Raw genomic sequence first — 18,009 nt, 5'->3', positions numbered from 1 at the left:
TTAAATGTCACCTCCTCTAGGAAGTCTCCCATGAGGTTAGGTGCCCCTCCAATGTGCTCCCTTGGAGTCTCGTGCTTATCCCAATTATAACTCATCTCATCCTGAATTGTCCTGTTGTTTTATTAGTTGACCTTCCTTCACTAAACTGTGATGTCTTTGGAGCTAAAAACTGTGTTTCAGTCACACTGTATCACCAACCTTTAGCAGAATACCTCATTCATAATAGGCGTTTAATACATATACATAAAATAAATGAACTTCATAATCATCTATGTATCATTACATAGTTTATATAGTACCTTGAACATTGAAGGGACCAGATAGAAGTTTATTGAATAAATAAATTAGTAGACAGATTCAATTTAACATATGTTTGGATAACAATAGAAGTCTTAAACTAAACCAACCACTTGAATGAAAAGAGTAATATGACTTGGCTGGTTGAGTGTCTATCTATGAACACATTTTGATTCCTGATCAGGGCACATACCTGGGTTGTGGGGTCAATCCCCAGTAGGGGGCATGTAGGAGGCAGCTGATCAATGATTCTCATCATTGATGTTTCTCTTTTTCTCTCTCCCTTCCTCTCTGAAATAAGTGTGTGTGTGTATGTGTATTATATATATAATTTTTTTAAGTAATGTGGTGAGGAATCTCAGGGGAACCCTATATTATAACACTTGCTCTCAGGCTATGCCCTTGCTTGGCCTTGGGCAGTCCCCAGTCCTGCAGCCTACTGATCCTATTTATATATATAAAAGCCTAAGCAACCAGCTGGCCAACCAGTCAGTAGCTATGATGCGCACTGACCACCAGGGGGCAGATGCTCAATGCAGGAACTGCTGAGCTGTGGTCAATTGGCAGCAGCGGTTCTCAGGTGACACACCTGGAACCAGAGAGGAGGGAAGCCCGATTCGGGGGGCGGGGGGGGGGGGTTGTCACCTGAGAACCATCCTCTTGCAATCCGGGACCCCTTGGGGGGTCAGAGAGCCAGTTTCAGCCTGATCCCCGCAGGCCAGGCTGAGGGACCCCACTGGTGCACAGCACTGGGCCTCTAATACTGTATAAAAGAACTGATGAAGAAGAAATTTTCTAGCAAAACACCAACAGAAAGGTAAAATTTTTCCTGATGTCAAAGCCTGAGGTTTTCCTGGTTTCTACTTTGGGTTGATAGAGAAGAATCAGTTAGTGGGATCATAATATAAACCTGGTCATTTATAGCTCCAAGAATCTCCAACAGGATGTAGTTTGCCAAACTATTCCCTATCATTCAAGTTCAATCGGAACTTGAATAAACTAAAAATAATTTTTATAAATAAAATTAAGATAGGTTGATGATGTTAAATTAAATAAGGATTAGTTAAAGCATGGTCTCTAGCTTCTCCTAAACAGAAGACAGCTAGCCCATGGCTTACAGTGAGGCAGCTCAATCCTGCGTGCTCCTATGAATGGACCAGAGGAAAGCCCTACATGCAGGGCATTACCAGTAATGAGGATTGAACATGCTGTGGATGCATTATCACAGTGAGAATCAACACCATCAAAGAAACTCCACCATTTCCTGAAGCAATCAAGTGATTGCTTAGGTTGTAGCACCTGTTGTAATCCCTTCACAGGCGACCTTTGTATTTGATGCCAAAAGAGAAATCCACCCCTCCCCACCTTTTTCCTCATGGTAAGATGTTCTTCCTTTCCTCCTCATCTACTTTCCTGGCCCATTACTCTTATCTCAATGAATCTTTCTTTTTTTAATGTTCGCTAAGGCCCAGTAATGATACTTACTCATATTGTAAGCATTGCTGAAATGAATTTTCCAGATCACTGAAGCGTACTCCTTTAAAAGCTAGACTACATTTTAAAATTACTTGAACCACTTTGGCTGGAAATTTTTAAAATGTGCATTTGTTTCTTTACTCCTTAACAAAGTACACACTGTAGAACTTGAAACCTTATTGACCAGGCAGACACATCAAACTAAGCATGCCCTTAGGCCCTCTGAGAACTACAGAACATTCTTCCCAATCCATACACACAGCCCCCGATCCCTGAAGATTACTACTTCAATGCCCGCCTCATTTTTAGAGTTCTAGATCTCCTCTTAATGTTAGGAACAGCTTTACTTTTCTTCACTGTCACTGAATCTCACTTTCACCTTTCCCCTCCCACTCTCTAATCTGTTGGGGGGTGGGAAGCCAGACTGGCAAACTTGCGGAAAAATGTGTCACATAAGGTTTTACTGCTATACGTTCACTGGTCTTTGAGTAAGGGCCTAGGACCTCTCCTGTGAGTAAGGTGCATTGGACAAGAATTTCAAGAGCTCAGAGACACTTTTTTCTTAATTCTGGGTTTCTGTGGAAGTGATAAGTAGATGGGAGTTTGACCTCGGGGTACAGCTATCACTGACATTTGTATTCATGTATAAACACTGTTTTCAGAACAGTTTGTATTCATGATTTTAGAAAGCACTATAGCCTACACTCTGCCATCTATCATCATTCCTCATTTAAACTTCAGATTAAAAAATGAGAAAGAAAAAGGCAAAACACTGACTTTTACAAGTTAGCATTCATCAAATAGCATAGTTTTCTGGGACATCTCTGTCCTGCCCTTTTCTTTCTCAGCCCTTAACTTAGGACACTCATTGCCCGGAAGCTAAGAGACTCGCCATCGTCATAAGCACACCAGGTCATTCTCCCTTCCCAGACACCATTAACTACACCATCTTTTCAATTTCTTAAAGTGGAACCTTGCTGTCATCAAGGCCTCTTCCTTCAATTTCCTCTTTTAAATCAGGCAATTTCAAGATTCTGGTGCATGTGGTTTTTTCCATGTCTAAGATGCATTTTACCTGCTTCTCAATAAAGCCTGTAAAATTCTAATTCATGGCTCTTGCAGACTTCTGCTTTCCAAACAAGCCTCTCACCTCCCTCTACCCAAATCCATCCCAATAATAGTGCCCACTCTTTCATCACTGGACTCTCAATCTCTACTTCCTGAACACTCTCATTGATTAACTCTCAAAATATTTCTTGCTCTCATGTGGAAGCTATATTTTCACCTTTAGTTCTTTTTATAGTACTTCTTAACACCCACCTCCTCCTGTTCGATCTTTACATTAGCTCCTTCCAGTTTTATATGTTCCATATAGTTTACCCCTGGAATTAAAGCAATATGTTGGAATTCTCTCTTTTCTCAAGTCTACTCCAGAAGCCTTTCCCTGATATCTTCAACTACCTCTAGAGAAATTTTCTTTTCTAAATGCCTTGAAAGTCACTTTCCCCATTTAATTTACTCACCTATTTTCCCTTTTATGTATTTCCCAAAACCTCCAGAGCAATAATTACCAGATTTTCTTTTGTGGTTATTCCACACACACCTCTGCCCCTCCTCCTTCCTCACATTGTAATTGTCAACAAAACCAGGCCTGAACTTCTGAACATTTATTTGGTGCTATATAGAGTTCCACAAATGCCATTCCCCAAACTATGCAATTCCTTGGTGTCCTCTCACCATTCTATCATTTCTATCTCTACCACAGCTTTCTGGTTTGGAAAGTAGAATCCCCATTTCATAGTAAATAAACTCCCTTCTGCCTTCAACTCATTCAGAAAGACTTCGCTCTGGAAAGCTGGGCCTGTCTTAAAAACACTGCTGTACTCCTGGCTCCTGCAGCCCTCCCGGAGGAAAGGATCTATTCTTCCACAGGACGGACACCTCAGGGTCAGGACTGGGGGAGGGTCTACTTACTCCTCAGAGCCACTAAAACACCAATCCAGCTTTTTATGTTGCCAGCATCAGGTAAAAGCTTCTACTCTTCCTTCAAGGCCCCTTACCTGTGACTACACTTCCTTCCCCTGCTCCCCATCTCTTAGTCCTGTCACAAACTCACTTAATACGCCTGCTTTCCACATGCTAGACCTCTTCATGGTCTCTATTCTCTTTTACTCACTTCAGCTACCCACTTTCTGGACCTCACTTTGGACCCATTCATCCCCTAGGATTACGCCCCTTGCAACTTCCCATCCATTCTGTTCCCTAAGGCAGTGGTCAGCAAACTATGGCTCGCGAGCCGTGGTTTGCCGCTCTGTTGACTAATGAGTTTGCCAACCACGGCCTTAAGGCCCTAACCCGTTAGTCTGCTCCCCGACCTCAGAGAACATGCCAATCCATCAAATCTTCCCGTTTCTCCCAGTTGATTGGCCCATCCTAGCTTCTCTTCCTTCCCTGCCCAGCTTGGATTCCGGGGCTGATTTCTAGACTTCTCTTTTACCAGCACCCTCAGCTTCCTACCAGCAAACCTTTGGCTGGACTTCCTGACACCAACCCACTACCTGGGCAGCCTCCCATTTCCTCTGACCCCACTCTCTGGCTATCATGCTAGATCCTTGCTTAGGTCTCATGCAGTCTTAATGGAATCACCTCCTAAGTGCCAGCTCCATTCATCCACTCCTGGTTTGGTCCGCTCCTTTTCCTTCCAAGCTTCCATTCTGAACAGATGACATGCAAACCTTTCATTTCTATAATAACTTAGTACTTAAAAATGCTTTTGAATATTTGTTATTTTATTCATAAAAAAATATCTCTTATGAGGTGGAAGCTCAAGAGCATTGTAGCCAAAAGAAAAATTAAGGTTTATGATGTTATGTGACTTAAGCTCTCACAGTCTCCAAAGAGTAGAACTGATTGGCCACCATAATAATGAGAATATATCTTCTTTCAGTCCATCTGAGACACCTATGCTGTGCCCAATTATTCAACATGTTACTTGTGGGGATGACACATTAATCAAAGATAGATAAAGGCATACCACTGTGAAGGCAGAGGTCACCTCAGGGCCAGTTTTCTACATGCAGTCATCCCAGAAGCAAACATTCAGTTGACAACAGCTGAGTCAGAGAGAGAATTGACTCCAATCCAAGAGATGCAGAGAAATCCCATGCAGACCAAGCTGCTCTGTGTCCTCTGTGTGGACTCCTACCATCAAAACCCAACAAATGAAGAGGAGCCATGGCACTGGAAGAGCAACTGAGCCCAGCAATGGTGAATCGGGTAGAGAAGAGAGCAATGTGGAACTTACTGTGGGGGACTCCTTTCAGACATAATTAGTATGCATTGGAAGAGAAGACTGGTATGTGATATGCTCACTTCTGAACAAAATAAAATAAAACAGACTGCTCCCCTCCCCATCCTGTGCCATCTAGACATCTACAATGTAATAAAGACCCCAAATACAATCAGGTACAAATCCCAAGGGCTATACAGATAACAATAACATTGAACAAAGATCCAAATTAAATTTTTAACATTTTTTATGAAATATGTGTAAGAAAAACCCAAAGGATATCCCTCTACAAATCTTTCAGCTTCTTGCATAAAAGCTGCTATATTACATCTGTATTTGTACACATCCCTATTAAAACGAATATTATCTGCCCTAGGATTGCCCCCAACAAAAATGCAAATATTTAGCAAAATAATCATTTACCTTGGTGAAGATCAAAAGGAGATCCTCCAATTTTCCATGTAAATCACCTGGAGGGCAAATGAAAAATCACTCTTCAGTAGGAAACAAGAAAATTCCCATTTTGTTACAGACTTTTACAAACTAAAATATTGCTAATATAGTCCAACCATTCTCGGGGCATTGGGTTTTACCCTGTGATGATATTAATTCCAGGGTGCTATGGAAACTTTGTCCCCTTTCTATAGAGGACAGCATCCAATATTGCAATTATCTATTCACTCCTGCCATTTACGCAGTGCTTACCTTACTCTGTGCCAAGCACTGTACTACAGGTTTACATTCAATATCTTGTTCAATCCTATAACCACTCTATCAGATGGATATTATTTTCATTATTCTCATTTTACAAATGAGGCTCAGAGTTACCCAACTACCAAGTATCAGAGCTGGAATTCAAACCCAATTTTATCTCATTTCAAAACTAAAGCCCTCATTGATTATTCTGTAATATAATCTCTAAAGGAGCAATAGTATCTATCTTGGCAATAAACACCCATATGTTTCCTCTATACCCAGTGTATAGCAGGAACTCAATATATATATTTAATTGCTAAATATGTAGCTTCTTAAAGCCATGTTTTAAAGAATATGTTCAGGTCGCTGCATTAGAAACTTTAAAAGTATGAGTAGATGGCTCACATTCTTTTGATGAGACAGTTATAAAAAATTAAAAGGAAAGCATTGCTTTATAAAACTCAGCCAACTAAGGGAAACTACATGAATATATGAAGCCATTAATTTAAAAACAAGAGTGAAAATATGAATATTTAAAAGGCCTACTTGGATAATTATTTCTAGGTAAATATTTATCTTTCATAAGCTCTGATCATAAATATTTACTCCATGTATCCAACTTAATTACCAAAGAGAATTTAATTTGGAAAAAAATTTCCTCAATTTGTTTAAAAACCCACAACCAAATTCAAACAAATATATACAACAAAATACTCCAATTATAATGGGAATGATAAAATACTTATCACAGCACTTATTCATAAAATGACTGTAATATTAACATTAAGAGCATATTAATATTATTGTATACTTAAATCTCATGCTTTCATGTGGTCTCACTCTAAATCTAAAAAATAAAAATAGAAGGACTTTTCACTTATCAGTTAAATATATTTTTTACTTATTTTATTTTCCTAATTGGCTTCAGGGTGACTCATCTTTCAAAGATTTGGGTAGACAGAACTTTTGAAGCTCTCGTGCTAAAAATGAATTGGTTTTAGCATATTAAGAGACTATAAAAACATTTTTAACTTCTACGTGGACAGCAAACAATAAAAGCCATATCATGGAAAGATAGCTACAGAAAGGTATTTCCACTGCAAACAAAAATATGAGTGTAGAACTGATTATGATTTATAACACAACTATAGACTGTATTTCTTGTATGTGTGTCATCCTTGCACAGGGGCCATGCTAATCTTCTCTGTATCATGCCAATTTTAGTATATGTGCTGCAGAAGTGAGCATAAAGCACTCCTATATTTCATGCATGTTGAGAACCATTGTAGCATGTTTAGATGTGCATATAAAATATGCATCTGGAAATTAAGATAATGGTAAAATTTCACCACAATTTCTTTCCCTCTCCTAATACTATCTTAAACAGAAGATGTTTTTGAAAATATGAACCTAATTTTAAACTTTTTAAAAATAATGGCCAATTTTTCTGAGTTCAATGGGACTATTAAAAATATAAAATAATTCCCATGCTATGGGAATCTACTGACCTTGGCTTTTCCTTTTACCAATGGTGCTATGTGGGAAAAGCCTAGAAATAAATGCCCAAGATGCAGGGATCATTAAATGAACAGAACTGTCCCATCCATCTATATTCCCTAATCTTTGTCTCACAATGGAAAATGAAACATCAATCAGAGCAATACATGATGTGGAGTTAGGATAGCAGATATGTAGCTGGCTCTACCTCAGTGATTCTCAACCTTTTTAATGCCGTGACCCTTTAATACAGTTCCTCATGTGTGGTGACCCCCAACCATAAAATTATTTTCGTTGCTACTTCATAAGTGTCATTTTGCTACTGTTAATGAATCGCAATGTAAATATCTGTGTTTTCCGATGGTCTTAGGCAACCCTGCTAGCGGTTCTCAGGTTGAGAACCGCTTCTGTAGAGCCTAAGACCATCGGAAAACACAAATATTTACATTACGATTCATTAACAGTAGCAAAATGACACTTATGAAGTAGCAACGAAAATAATTTTATGGTTGGGGGTCACCACAACATGAGGAACTATATTAAAGGGTCGCGGCATTAAAAAGGTTGAGAATCACTGCTCTAACTAGAGGGCCTGATTTTAATCCTGACCCTGTCACTAACCAGGTGAGTAAGCTTGGCATGATAGACATATGGTCTCTGTAAGAATCCCTTATTTCTTACACTGTGTGATTCCAGGATTCCATGCCCTCTAATTAATTCATGTCTTCTTCCAGATCCTTTTATCCAAAGATAAGTCACAATGGCACCTGGAGGTATACTGAAAACATGTGGGGACAGGCCCCACTCTCTGTTTGGCCTATTATATACACGCTGGGAGCAAATCTAGCCCTGGCTTCATGGATAGGCATGGCTTCCTATGTCTCATGACTCCAAATCCTTTGTTTCCATGAAAAGTAAGAGTCGGTGAAGCCTTGAATAAAAGGCCCCCACTGCTGAAATGCCTCATCTGCTTGGCAGAGATGTGGTGGCCTGATTAGGTTGGAATTAAACCATTGAAGACTCTTCAAAAACCTGAGTCAAGGCATGTCATGAAATATGTGCTGCTACATCAAGTCCCTGTCACCACTATCAGATGCTAGAAATGGAAATGGTTTAATTAGATTGTCAAATCCATTTCTACCTGCCAGAGTAAAAAAAAACACGGGCTAAAAAATTGATTTGGAAAATAACAATCACTGTTTTGTAACCTAAAGGCTTAATTAGAAGTTAAGGGAGTTGCTGTTCCTTCCACGCACTCCATTCTCAGACAGTTGCAAGCATGCTGAGAGCACCAACTGTGTTGAATTTCAATGTGTACTGTTTCTTGAAGCAATATCCTGCCAGGCTGGCCTATAGGATAACACAATCTCAATCTTGTTATTTAGAAGAACAAGGAACAGATTTCTGGGACATTCCCACTCTTCTAAAAGCTGCAGAGACCAGTTGGAAAAATCTAAAACAGCAGCCAAAAGCAGAGAAGACTTTAATCTCCACCCTGCCTTTGGCTTTTCTCTTCCCAGCGTAAGTGGCATGCAGAGGCCCACCTGGGAAAAGCAACATGGAACAAAGATAATGAGAGCTAGACAGAGGGCAAAGAACGCTTATTCCACCCATGGGTGGTTTCTGTATTAAAATGCTGCCTTTATAAAAAGCTGTGGGTTCTTTAATTTCTCACATAATTAATTCCTGCCAGCTGGTATGCAAAACAAAGACAAGATGGGGAACAGTATTATCATGATAGATAACTCTATATTAACACATTTCCCTTAACACAGTCCAATTTATGCAGTTTTCAAGTTAGGCAAATGACGTGGAACCAAGAGGCTCCAAAATATTAATTTGGCAACTCTGCTCTAAAACTTACCACAGATTGTTATCTCTTTGGTGGGACAAGTTCTTATATGAGTAAAATTTGGCATTTGCTTCATGGCTTCCTTAGTTTCGAATAGTATCTCTAAAACATAATAGGCATGGAGTACCTGTGAGGGCAAAAGAGAAGAAAAAGATATGACGAACTAGGAAGAAAGGCATGACTGAATAGAAAGCTATAAAGGTGGAGCATACGAACACATTTCAGGTAGCTGTATTTCAGGACCATCTCTAAATTAGTCTCAAATAGATGATTCCAGCACAGCATCTGGCATATAATAATCCCTCACTAGAGATTTGTAAATTGAATAAATGAATGAATGAATGGTGCCTAGGACATTTATACTCCCCTGCTCTTAATTGACATCACCCATTTACAGAACATTTCTGATTATTCTTGGTCAGTAAATTCTAAGAGAAGTGATGGGAAAAATAGGAGACTCCTTTGCCCTAAGGAAGTGTGCAAATAAATAAATAAAAAGGAGGGTAAGGAGAGAGAATGAGAATGAAAATTAGAGAGAGATTGATGAAGAGGGGCTGCTTTGCATTTGTCTGGAACATTCTGCCACCTAGGATGGAAATGAGGTGCTGGGTTCTGAGAGATCTCAAAAGGAAGCCAGGCATCCCATGTGTGGCTCAATTGTTGCTACACGGATTGTGTGAGTTTACAGAACAGCAAGCATATTTATATTGTAAAAGTCTAAGTATAAAACATATACAAACCCCAAATAAACCATTTGGATTATCTCCTATTTTGACCATTCATTCCATTGCTCTCCTCCAATTCAATTCTTGATGACATCATTGTTTTGGACAGATTTACTCTGTTTTCTCCTCTGGGATTTCTGTTTGTTTTAAATCCAGAGTGTTGTTCTCCCTTTTTTTAATTATAAAATATTCCAAATACATAAGCCAAAAAGTAATACAGCCAATAAAAATTTAACAGATGTTAACACCATTTTATGGGTCAGGACTATTGGCAGTCCTAATATAGTAGCCACTAGTCCCATGGGGCTACTGACCATTTGAAATGGGGCTAGTTGAAATTGAGATATGCTATAGACACAAAATACATACCAGATTTCAAAGACTTAGTATGAAAAAAAAGTTAAATGTTTCATTAAAAACTTTTAACATATTAAAATAATTATATATGCTGGATTAAATAAAATATATTATTAAAATTAAGTTATCCTGTATCTTTTTACCTTTTTAAAGGGACTACTAGAAAATTTTAAAATATTTATGTGACTCACATTAAATTTCTATTAGACAGCACTTATTTACATTACTGAAGGCTGAGAGAGGGGTCATATCTACATATTGTTCAGTTACTGCTTTGGGTATGGCATTCAGGACATATGGAACCCTTTGGAACCATCATGACTCATGGTATCCTGAAATTTCCATTTTCCTGGCTACTGAAATAATAAAATTGTTTTCTATCCCAGACCCCAAAAACCTATGATTTAAATTTGGAGAATTTTCATTACTAATTTTGTCCCAAGACAGGAATCAGTATTTGAAGTAATGCAAGAATTAGGAGGAAAGAGAAGGACCCCTGGATGCTGATTAGAGGGAGAGACCCATCTTTCCTGTCTATCCAAGAACTAGCAGACTACTAAGGATTTTCCCTACAAAAGAATTCTAAATTCTCAGTTTTCTTTCATGAATCTTGTATCCTCCAGTCCCTAGTTAATATTTGTATTAAGTCCTAGACATGGTATATGAAAACTTGGAGAAATAATTTGAGCCCTATTTTCTTGCAGAGAGGATTTAAATTTTCTTTTGCCATGTGGCTAGGAGCACTAGCTGTCTAAGATGTTATTTCAATCTCGGGAATTAGAGGATTCAAAACTTTGCTTCAATGCCTAGTCTATTTCTAGTTTACTCTTATTCCTAAGGTATGTCCTTAGTGTCCTACCTGAGAATGAGAGTTTTGGGGTAATGGTAGAGAAAATAATGGAGTAGGTAGCTCCAAAGCCCATCCCTTCACATAAACACTTTTAAAAATATCAAGCAAAAAAAAATACTGTCATAATCAACTTTGTCAGAGCTCTGGAAAAGAGTCAAATTTTTTAACTACCAAGCAAAGGTTAAATCAGGAAAAGGCAACTTAAAAATGGCTCAGTGCAAGCAGGATGTAAAGGCTAAGATAAATTTGTAAACAGCCTGGCCAAGCAGTGAAGGGGTGTAACAACATAGACCCTACCCTCAAAGGCTGGGTTTTTCTTTTTTCTTTTTTTTAAATAGCTCCTGGGGTTCAAGGAGATTCTGTCAAAACATTAGCTGAACACAAGCTAAAGGAACAGAAACACCAGAGACCTCACACACAACTATACCTAAAAAATATCTATAGAATGCTCCACCCAATAATCACAGACTAGATATTTTTTACAAGTGCACATAGAATATTCTCCAGAATAGTTCAGATGTTGGGCCACAAAGCAAGCCTCAATAGATTTTATTTTTTAATTGAATTTATTGGGCTATCTTTCTTCAGATTGTATAAATCTTTTGCCTCAATAAATTTTAAAAGATTGGAATCATGCAAAGTATCTTCTCTGACTATAATGAAATGAAACTAAAAATCAGTAACAGAAGAAAAACTAGGAAATTCACAAATATGTGGAAATCAAACAACATTATCTTAAACAAATGATGGCTCAAAAAAATCACAAGGGAAATTAGAAAATATTCTGAGATTGCCCTGGCCAGGTAGCTCTGTTGGTTAGAGCATCATCCTGATACACCAAGGTTGCAGGTTCAATCCCCGGTCAGGACACAAGAACTAATCAATGAATGCATAAATAAGGGGAACAACAAATCTCTCTCTCTCTCTTCTCTCTCTCTCTCTCTCTCAACAAATAAATGTTTAAAAAGAAAATTACTTTGAGATAATGTATATGAAAACACTATATATCAAAACTTATGGGATAAAGCAAAAGTGATGCTCAGAGATAAATTTATAGCTTTAAATACCCACATTAAAAAATAAAAAAGATTTCAAATTAAAAGTCTCACTTAACACTAAGGAGTTAGAAAAATAAGAGCAAACTAAACTAAAAACTAGCTGAAGGAAGAAAATAAGGATCAGAGTACAGATAAATGAAATAGAGAAGGGAAAATCAATAGGGAGAATCAACAAAACCAAAAGTTGATTTTTTTGTAAAGTTCAACAAAATTCAAAAACCATTAGCTACATTGACCAAGAAAAAAATAGTGAAAATGCAAATAACTATAATCAGAAATGAAAGTGGGGACATCCCCACTGACCTTAAGAAATAAAAAGAGCCCTGACCGATGTGGCTCAGTTGGTTGGAGTATCATCCCATACACAGATAGGTCTCGGGTTCGATTTCCAGTCAGGGTATATACCTAGGTTGAGGGTTTGACCCCTGGTTGGGGCACATACAGGAGGCAACCAATCGGTGTTTCACACACCTCTCTCTCTCTCTCCCTCTCTCTCTCTCTCAAATCAATGAAAGCATGTCCTCGAGTAAGGATTTTAGAAAATAAATAGAATTATGAGACTATCATGAACAATTATACACAAACAAATTAGATAATTTAGATAAAATGAACAAAATCTTAGAAACATACAAATTACCAAAACTGACTCAAGAAGAAACAGAAAATACAAACAGATCTAGAACAAGTAGAAATTGAACCATTAATCAAAAACCTCCTAACAAATAAAAATCCAAGACCAGGCAGCTTTATTGGTGAGCTCTACTAAACATTTAAAGAATTAACACCAATCCTTCTCAAACTCTTGCACACACAAAAAAGGAAACAATTCCTAAATCATTCTATGAGGTCAGTACTATTCTGATACCAAAGCCAGATAAAGACATCATAAGAAAAGAAAATGCAGATCAATATCCCTTATGAATAAAATGCAAATCTTCACAAAATACCAGTAAACCAAATCCAATAGAATTTAAAAAGAATTATACACTATGAACAAATGGGGTTTATTCCAGGAATACAAGTGCAGTTCAACATAAGAAATTAATTAATGTAATATACCATATTAATAGACAATGTGCTGCTGGCATAAGAATAGACACATACACCAATGTAATAAAACTGGGAGTCCAGCAATAAATCCATACATCTACAGCTTATTAATTTTTGACAATGGTATCAAAGCCATTCAATGAGGGAAAAAGACTCTTCAACAAAAGATTCTGGAACAACTGCATACCCACATGCAAAGAATGAAGTTGGACAGAAAGTAACTGGAAATGGTTCACTGACCTAAATGTTAAGAACTACAGCTATAAAAATTTTAAAATAAAACATAAGGGCAAATCTTCATGACCTTGGATTTGGCAAGGGATTCTTAGATATGAAACCAAATGAACAAGTAACCAAAGAAAAAAATAGGTAAGTTGGACTTCATCAATTTTAGAAAATTTTGTGAATCAAAGGACATTATCAAAAAAGTAAAAAAGCCCAGCTGGTGTTGCCCAATGGTTGAGCATCGACCCATGAACCAGGAGGTCATGGTTGGATTCCCCATCAGGGCACATGCCCAGATTGCAGGCTTAATCCCCAGTGGGGGGCATGCAGGAGGCATTCGATCCATGATTCTCTCTCATCATTGATATTTCTCTCTCTTCTTCTCCCTTCCTCTCTGAAATATATATATATGAAAGCCAAAAGACAACCTTAAAATGGGATAAAATATTTGCAAACCATGTATCTGATAAGGGATTTGTATCCAGAATATATAAAGAACTTCTACAACTCAATAATAAACAGAGAAATAACCTGATTTTAAAGAAGGCAATGGATCTGAATAGGCATTTCTCCAGAAAAATGTATAAAAATGTCTAATAAACATGAAAAGGTGCTCAACATCTTTAGTCATTAGGGAAATGCAAATCAAAACCACAAGGAGATACCACCTCAAACACAATTAAGATGGTTATAATAAAAATAAAAGGAAACATGCCGAAACCGGTTTGGCTCAGTGCATAGAGCGTCGGCCTGTGGACTGAAGGGTCCCGGGTTCGATTCCGGTCAAGGGCATGTACGTTGGTTGCAGGCACATCCCCAGTAGGGGGTGCGCAGGAGGCAGCTGATCGATGTTTCTCTCTCATCGATGTTTCTAACTCTCTATCCCTCTCCCTTCCTCTCTGTAAAAAATCAATAAAATTTATTTTTTTAAAAAAAGGTAAAAAAATAATAAATAAATAAATAAATAAATAAATAAAAAATAAATAAATAAAAGGAAACAGAAAATAATGAGTGCTGGCAGAATAATTGGAGAAAACTGAACCCTCATGCATTGCTGGTAGGAATGTAAAATGGTGCAGTTGCAGAAAATGATTTGGAAATTCCTCAAAAAATGTAAACATAGAGTAACCATATGACCCAGCAATTCCACGTCTAGGTAGGTATATACTCAAGAGAAATGAAAACATATGTTCATGCAAAAACGTATACATGAATGTACATAGCAGCATTGTTCATAATATCCAAAAGGAAGGAGGAATTCAAAAGTCCATCCATTGATAAATTGATAAACAAAAATCGTATAGCCATACAATAGAATATTAGTCAGCCATAAAAGTAAAAGAAGTAATAAAACATGCTGCGACATGAATGAACCTTAAAAACATTATGCTAGATGAAAGAAGTCAGACACAAAAAGCCATATATTATATGATTTCATTTGTATGAAATATCTGGAATAGACAAATACATACAGAGACAGAAAGTATAATAGTGGTTGCCAGGGGTCGGGGAGAAGGGAATGGTACTGGGTATAACACTTCTTTTCGGGTGATGAAAATGTTCTGGAATTAGATATTGGTATGGGTTGCACAATCTTGTGAATGTATTAAAACCCACTAAATCTTATACTTTAAATAGTGAATTTTACGGTGAATTATATCTCAGAAAAAGAAAAAAAGGAAATGCCATAAGCAATGGACAGAGAGGAGGTTTCTGTGTACCTGAGAATACTTCTTTCAAAGCACAGGGTAGCTTTTACTTGATGTGAAGGTTTTCCCCAAGGGAATGCATTTCTGCTGACGTGTTTTCATTCACTGATTCAACAAATAGTCATTGAACACTTTATGTACAGAATCAAGGCAGTATCTGCTTCCACTTACCTGCTGCTGCTTAAAGGCCTCAATCATTATATTAAGAGAATTACTATTGAGTGGAAATTGCAGCCGAGGGCCACTATAGGAGTCCGGAACCTCTATTATCCCTATACATTCCTGTCTACCCCGGTCGTCCTGGGGGGCGCAACCAAACAGCCGATTTACTAAAGCTGGAAAAAACAGAAAGGGTGGCAAAAATCAACATTCCCATACTTAAATGCAATAAATACCTTCTTGAAAGTCTAGCCCATGTAAGGCACTGTGCTAAATGTTATGAATGCCATGATATCCCACTTATAACCACGAGGAATGATTTGTTCTGAAACCAGTAGGTGCATGCACATGAATCACTATCATCCCTTCCTGGGTGGATATTTTACCAAATCAGTGAGTTCATCAGTGGGGAATGGAGGCATATGCACAGGGAAAACTGATCAATCATGGTATTTTGATGCTCTGAAGCTCTAACTCTACTTTTTTTTTTTTTTTGCCCACTCTTACATCTCAGATTTTTACAAATAGTGTTGAAAACATAACAATGCATTATGTTTGGCTCAAACATCTGCTACTATTCATGATCTACAGAAAATTAAACAGCAACATTTAATTTTCCCCGTTAAACGCTTCAAATTTTACTTAGCTGTAATTGATTTGTCTCCCTCTTCACATAAAAACAAATTTTCTGACGTGATTTTCTTTTTCTTCTTGGTAACAAAGCAGATAAAGTAAGATGACAAACCATCGGCAGAAATTCCAAAGGCCCTCTCTCTGAGACACATTTCCATATAACATTGTCTGCACTGTTTATTTCAGTAGGTGCTGAGATCCTGTGTCCCTTTCTTGCTAGATTGCCCATAAAATGATCAGTTCACGAACAGAAATCCGGCCAAATCAGGTAGGGAAAGATGCAAGGGGATATTGTAGATTGATTGTAACAGTGATCCCAATTCTCTAGCCCAAACTCTGGCCATGCCCTTTTTAATGTGATTTTGAAGATTCTATTTCCCCTGCCCTTGAAGCTGGTTCGTGACTTGTGTTGGCCTAAAGAAAGTGGTGGAAGTGTTACATACCAGTTCCAAGCCAAGGCCTCACAAGGCCTTGTTTGTTTCCATGCTCTCGCTTTTGAAACCATGCCACTACTATGAAGCCCTGGCTAGCCTACTGAAAGCTCCAACACCATGGGGAGCAGAGCTGAGTCACCCTAGCCAAGGCCGTCCTAGATCAGCCGCCATCCAGCAGACCTCCAGACATGAGCGAACTCCACCCAAAACCCAAAAAACTGCCCAATCAAGACTGCTAAGAACAGCAGACGTGCTCAGCTAATCTGTAGACTGATGAGCAAAAAGAAATGTTTACTACATGCCACTGAACTACTGTGGTTGTTTAATACACAGTATTATTATAGTAAACAGATAAGTGATACAGAGGATGATGACATACTTTTCAATTCATTAACACTCAACTGCTACTAAGGTCATTAATCAGAAGTTGTCTGCAAGCAGTTTCTATCATTTTGAATATTTAGAGTAGACATGTTTGCCAGGTGGGTACTGGAAATATTGGGAGGGACACTTTGTAAAGTATACAGGGGTGGGCAAAGTAGGTTTATTGTTATTCATATGGAAAAATATATAATACAAGAATAAAAATACTGTTTTATGTACTGACAACTATGAACCTACTTTTCTCACCCCTGTATGACTAACCAGTATGCTATACTTCTGAAATGGATACAAAATGATATTGAGTATAAACTAATTGAAAAATAAAAAATAACCCATATTATAAAGAGGTAATATGCAAATTTACCATCACACCATCACAAGATGGCGGCACCCACAGTGGGGGCAGGCCTGGCCGCCTCACACACCTGCCGCCCAAGTCCCCTCAGCCCCACTGGGGGCCTCGGGTCCTCCTGCACCCCCCTCTGACTGACAGCTCGCCCAGGCTCCTCCAACGAGCTGCCCATCCCTCTCTTCCTCCCTCCCCCAAAGCTGAAGCCTGACTGTGGTGTCCAACAAATTGGAAGTTATAACTCATGTCATTGAGAGTATCCTCCATTCCTCAGCCAGGGCCGGCCGCTCCACGTGCCTGCCACTGGAATCTCCTCAGCCCCGCCGGGGGCCTCGGGTCCTCCTATACTGCCCACTGATTGAGGCTCAGGCAAGCAGGGCCAGCCAAGACACAGGCAAGCCGCCAATGGTGGCTGCCCAGCCGCCCAGGGCCAGCTCAAGGCACAGGCAAGCCTTGGATGGCAGCTGCCCAGCAGCCCAGGGCCGGCTGAGGCTTGCGCTGCCAGCAGTGGCAGCAGCAGAGGTGTGATGGGGGTGTCGCCTTCCCTGAACTCTGGGTCGCCTCCCGGACTGTGAGAGGGAGCAGGCTGGGCTGAGGGACCCCCCCCCACTCCAGTGCAAGAATTTTCATGCACTGGGCCTCTAGTATATATGTGTGATAGGACATTTTGGCTAATGTTGGAAGCAAAAACAAAAGTTAAAACAATACTTCTACACACTCTGCCCCCCTCCCACTTCCACCAGTTTCTGATTAAACCTATTGCTATGTATAGCAGCTTTGGCTATCTACCTGTGGGAGGAGGCTGATATGGAAAAGCAGACTGGAGCTGATGTGTAGAGTCTCTCCAGCAAATCCTATGAATTGCTTTTGAGCAACTAAAGTAGTAGGACACAGAAAATATCTGCTTCGAGGTCACCTTGTACCTTTGGAACTCCCCGAGTTGTCGACCTACTCTGTGCCTCAGAATAA

The 18,009-nt window shown here is 38.8% G+C and overlaps 1 protein-coding gene and 1 non-coding gene across 2 annotated transcripts in view; both read right to left on the bottom strand.

Moving 5' to 3' along the window:
* PPEF1 (protein phosphatase with EF-hand domain 1) overlaps positions 1-18,009 on the bottom strand; it is an 84,723-nt gene that overhangs the window by 37,438 nt on the left and 29,276 nt on the right. The window contains exons 4-6 of the mRNA XM_028129684.2: positions 15,253-15,416; positions 9,120-9,234; positions 5,486-5,532 (exon numbers count right to left, since the gene is read on the bottom strand). Coding sequence (XP_027985485.1) covers positions 5,486-5,532; positions 9,120-9,234; positions 15,253-15,416 — 326 coding nt within the window. The remainder of the gene's footprint in view (positions 1-5,485; positions 5,533-9,119; positions 9,235-15,252; positions 15,417-18,009) is intronic.
* Positions 6,900-7,006, bottom strand: LOC114227405 (U6 spliceosomal RNA). The gene has a single exon (XR_003613442.1). It is a non-coding gene; the product is annotated as a U6 spliceosomal RNA (small nuclear RNA).

Source organism: Eptesicus fuscus, chromosome 1 (assembly GCF_027574615.1).
Source record: "Eptesicus fuscus isolate TK198812 chromosome 1, DD_ASM_mEF_20220401, whole genome shotgun sequence".
Taxonomy (NCBI): Eukaryota; Metazoa; Chordata; class Mammalia; order Chiroptera; family Vespertilionidae; genus Eptesicus; species Eptesicus fuscus.
Note: the sequence above shows the minus strand (reverse complement) of the source record. Positions and strands in the feature narration are given on the sequence as shown.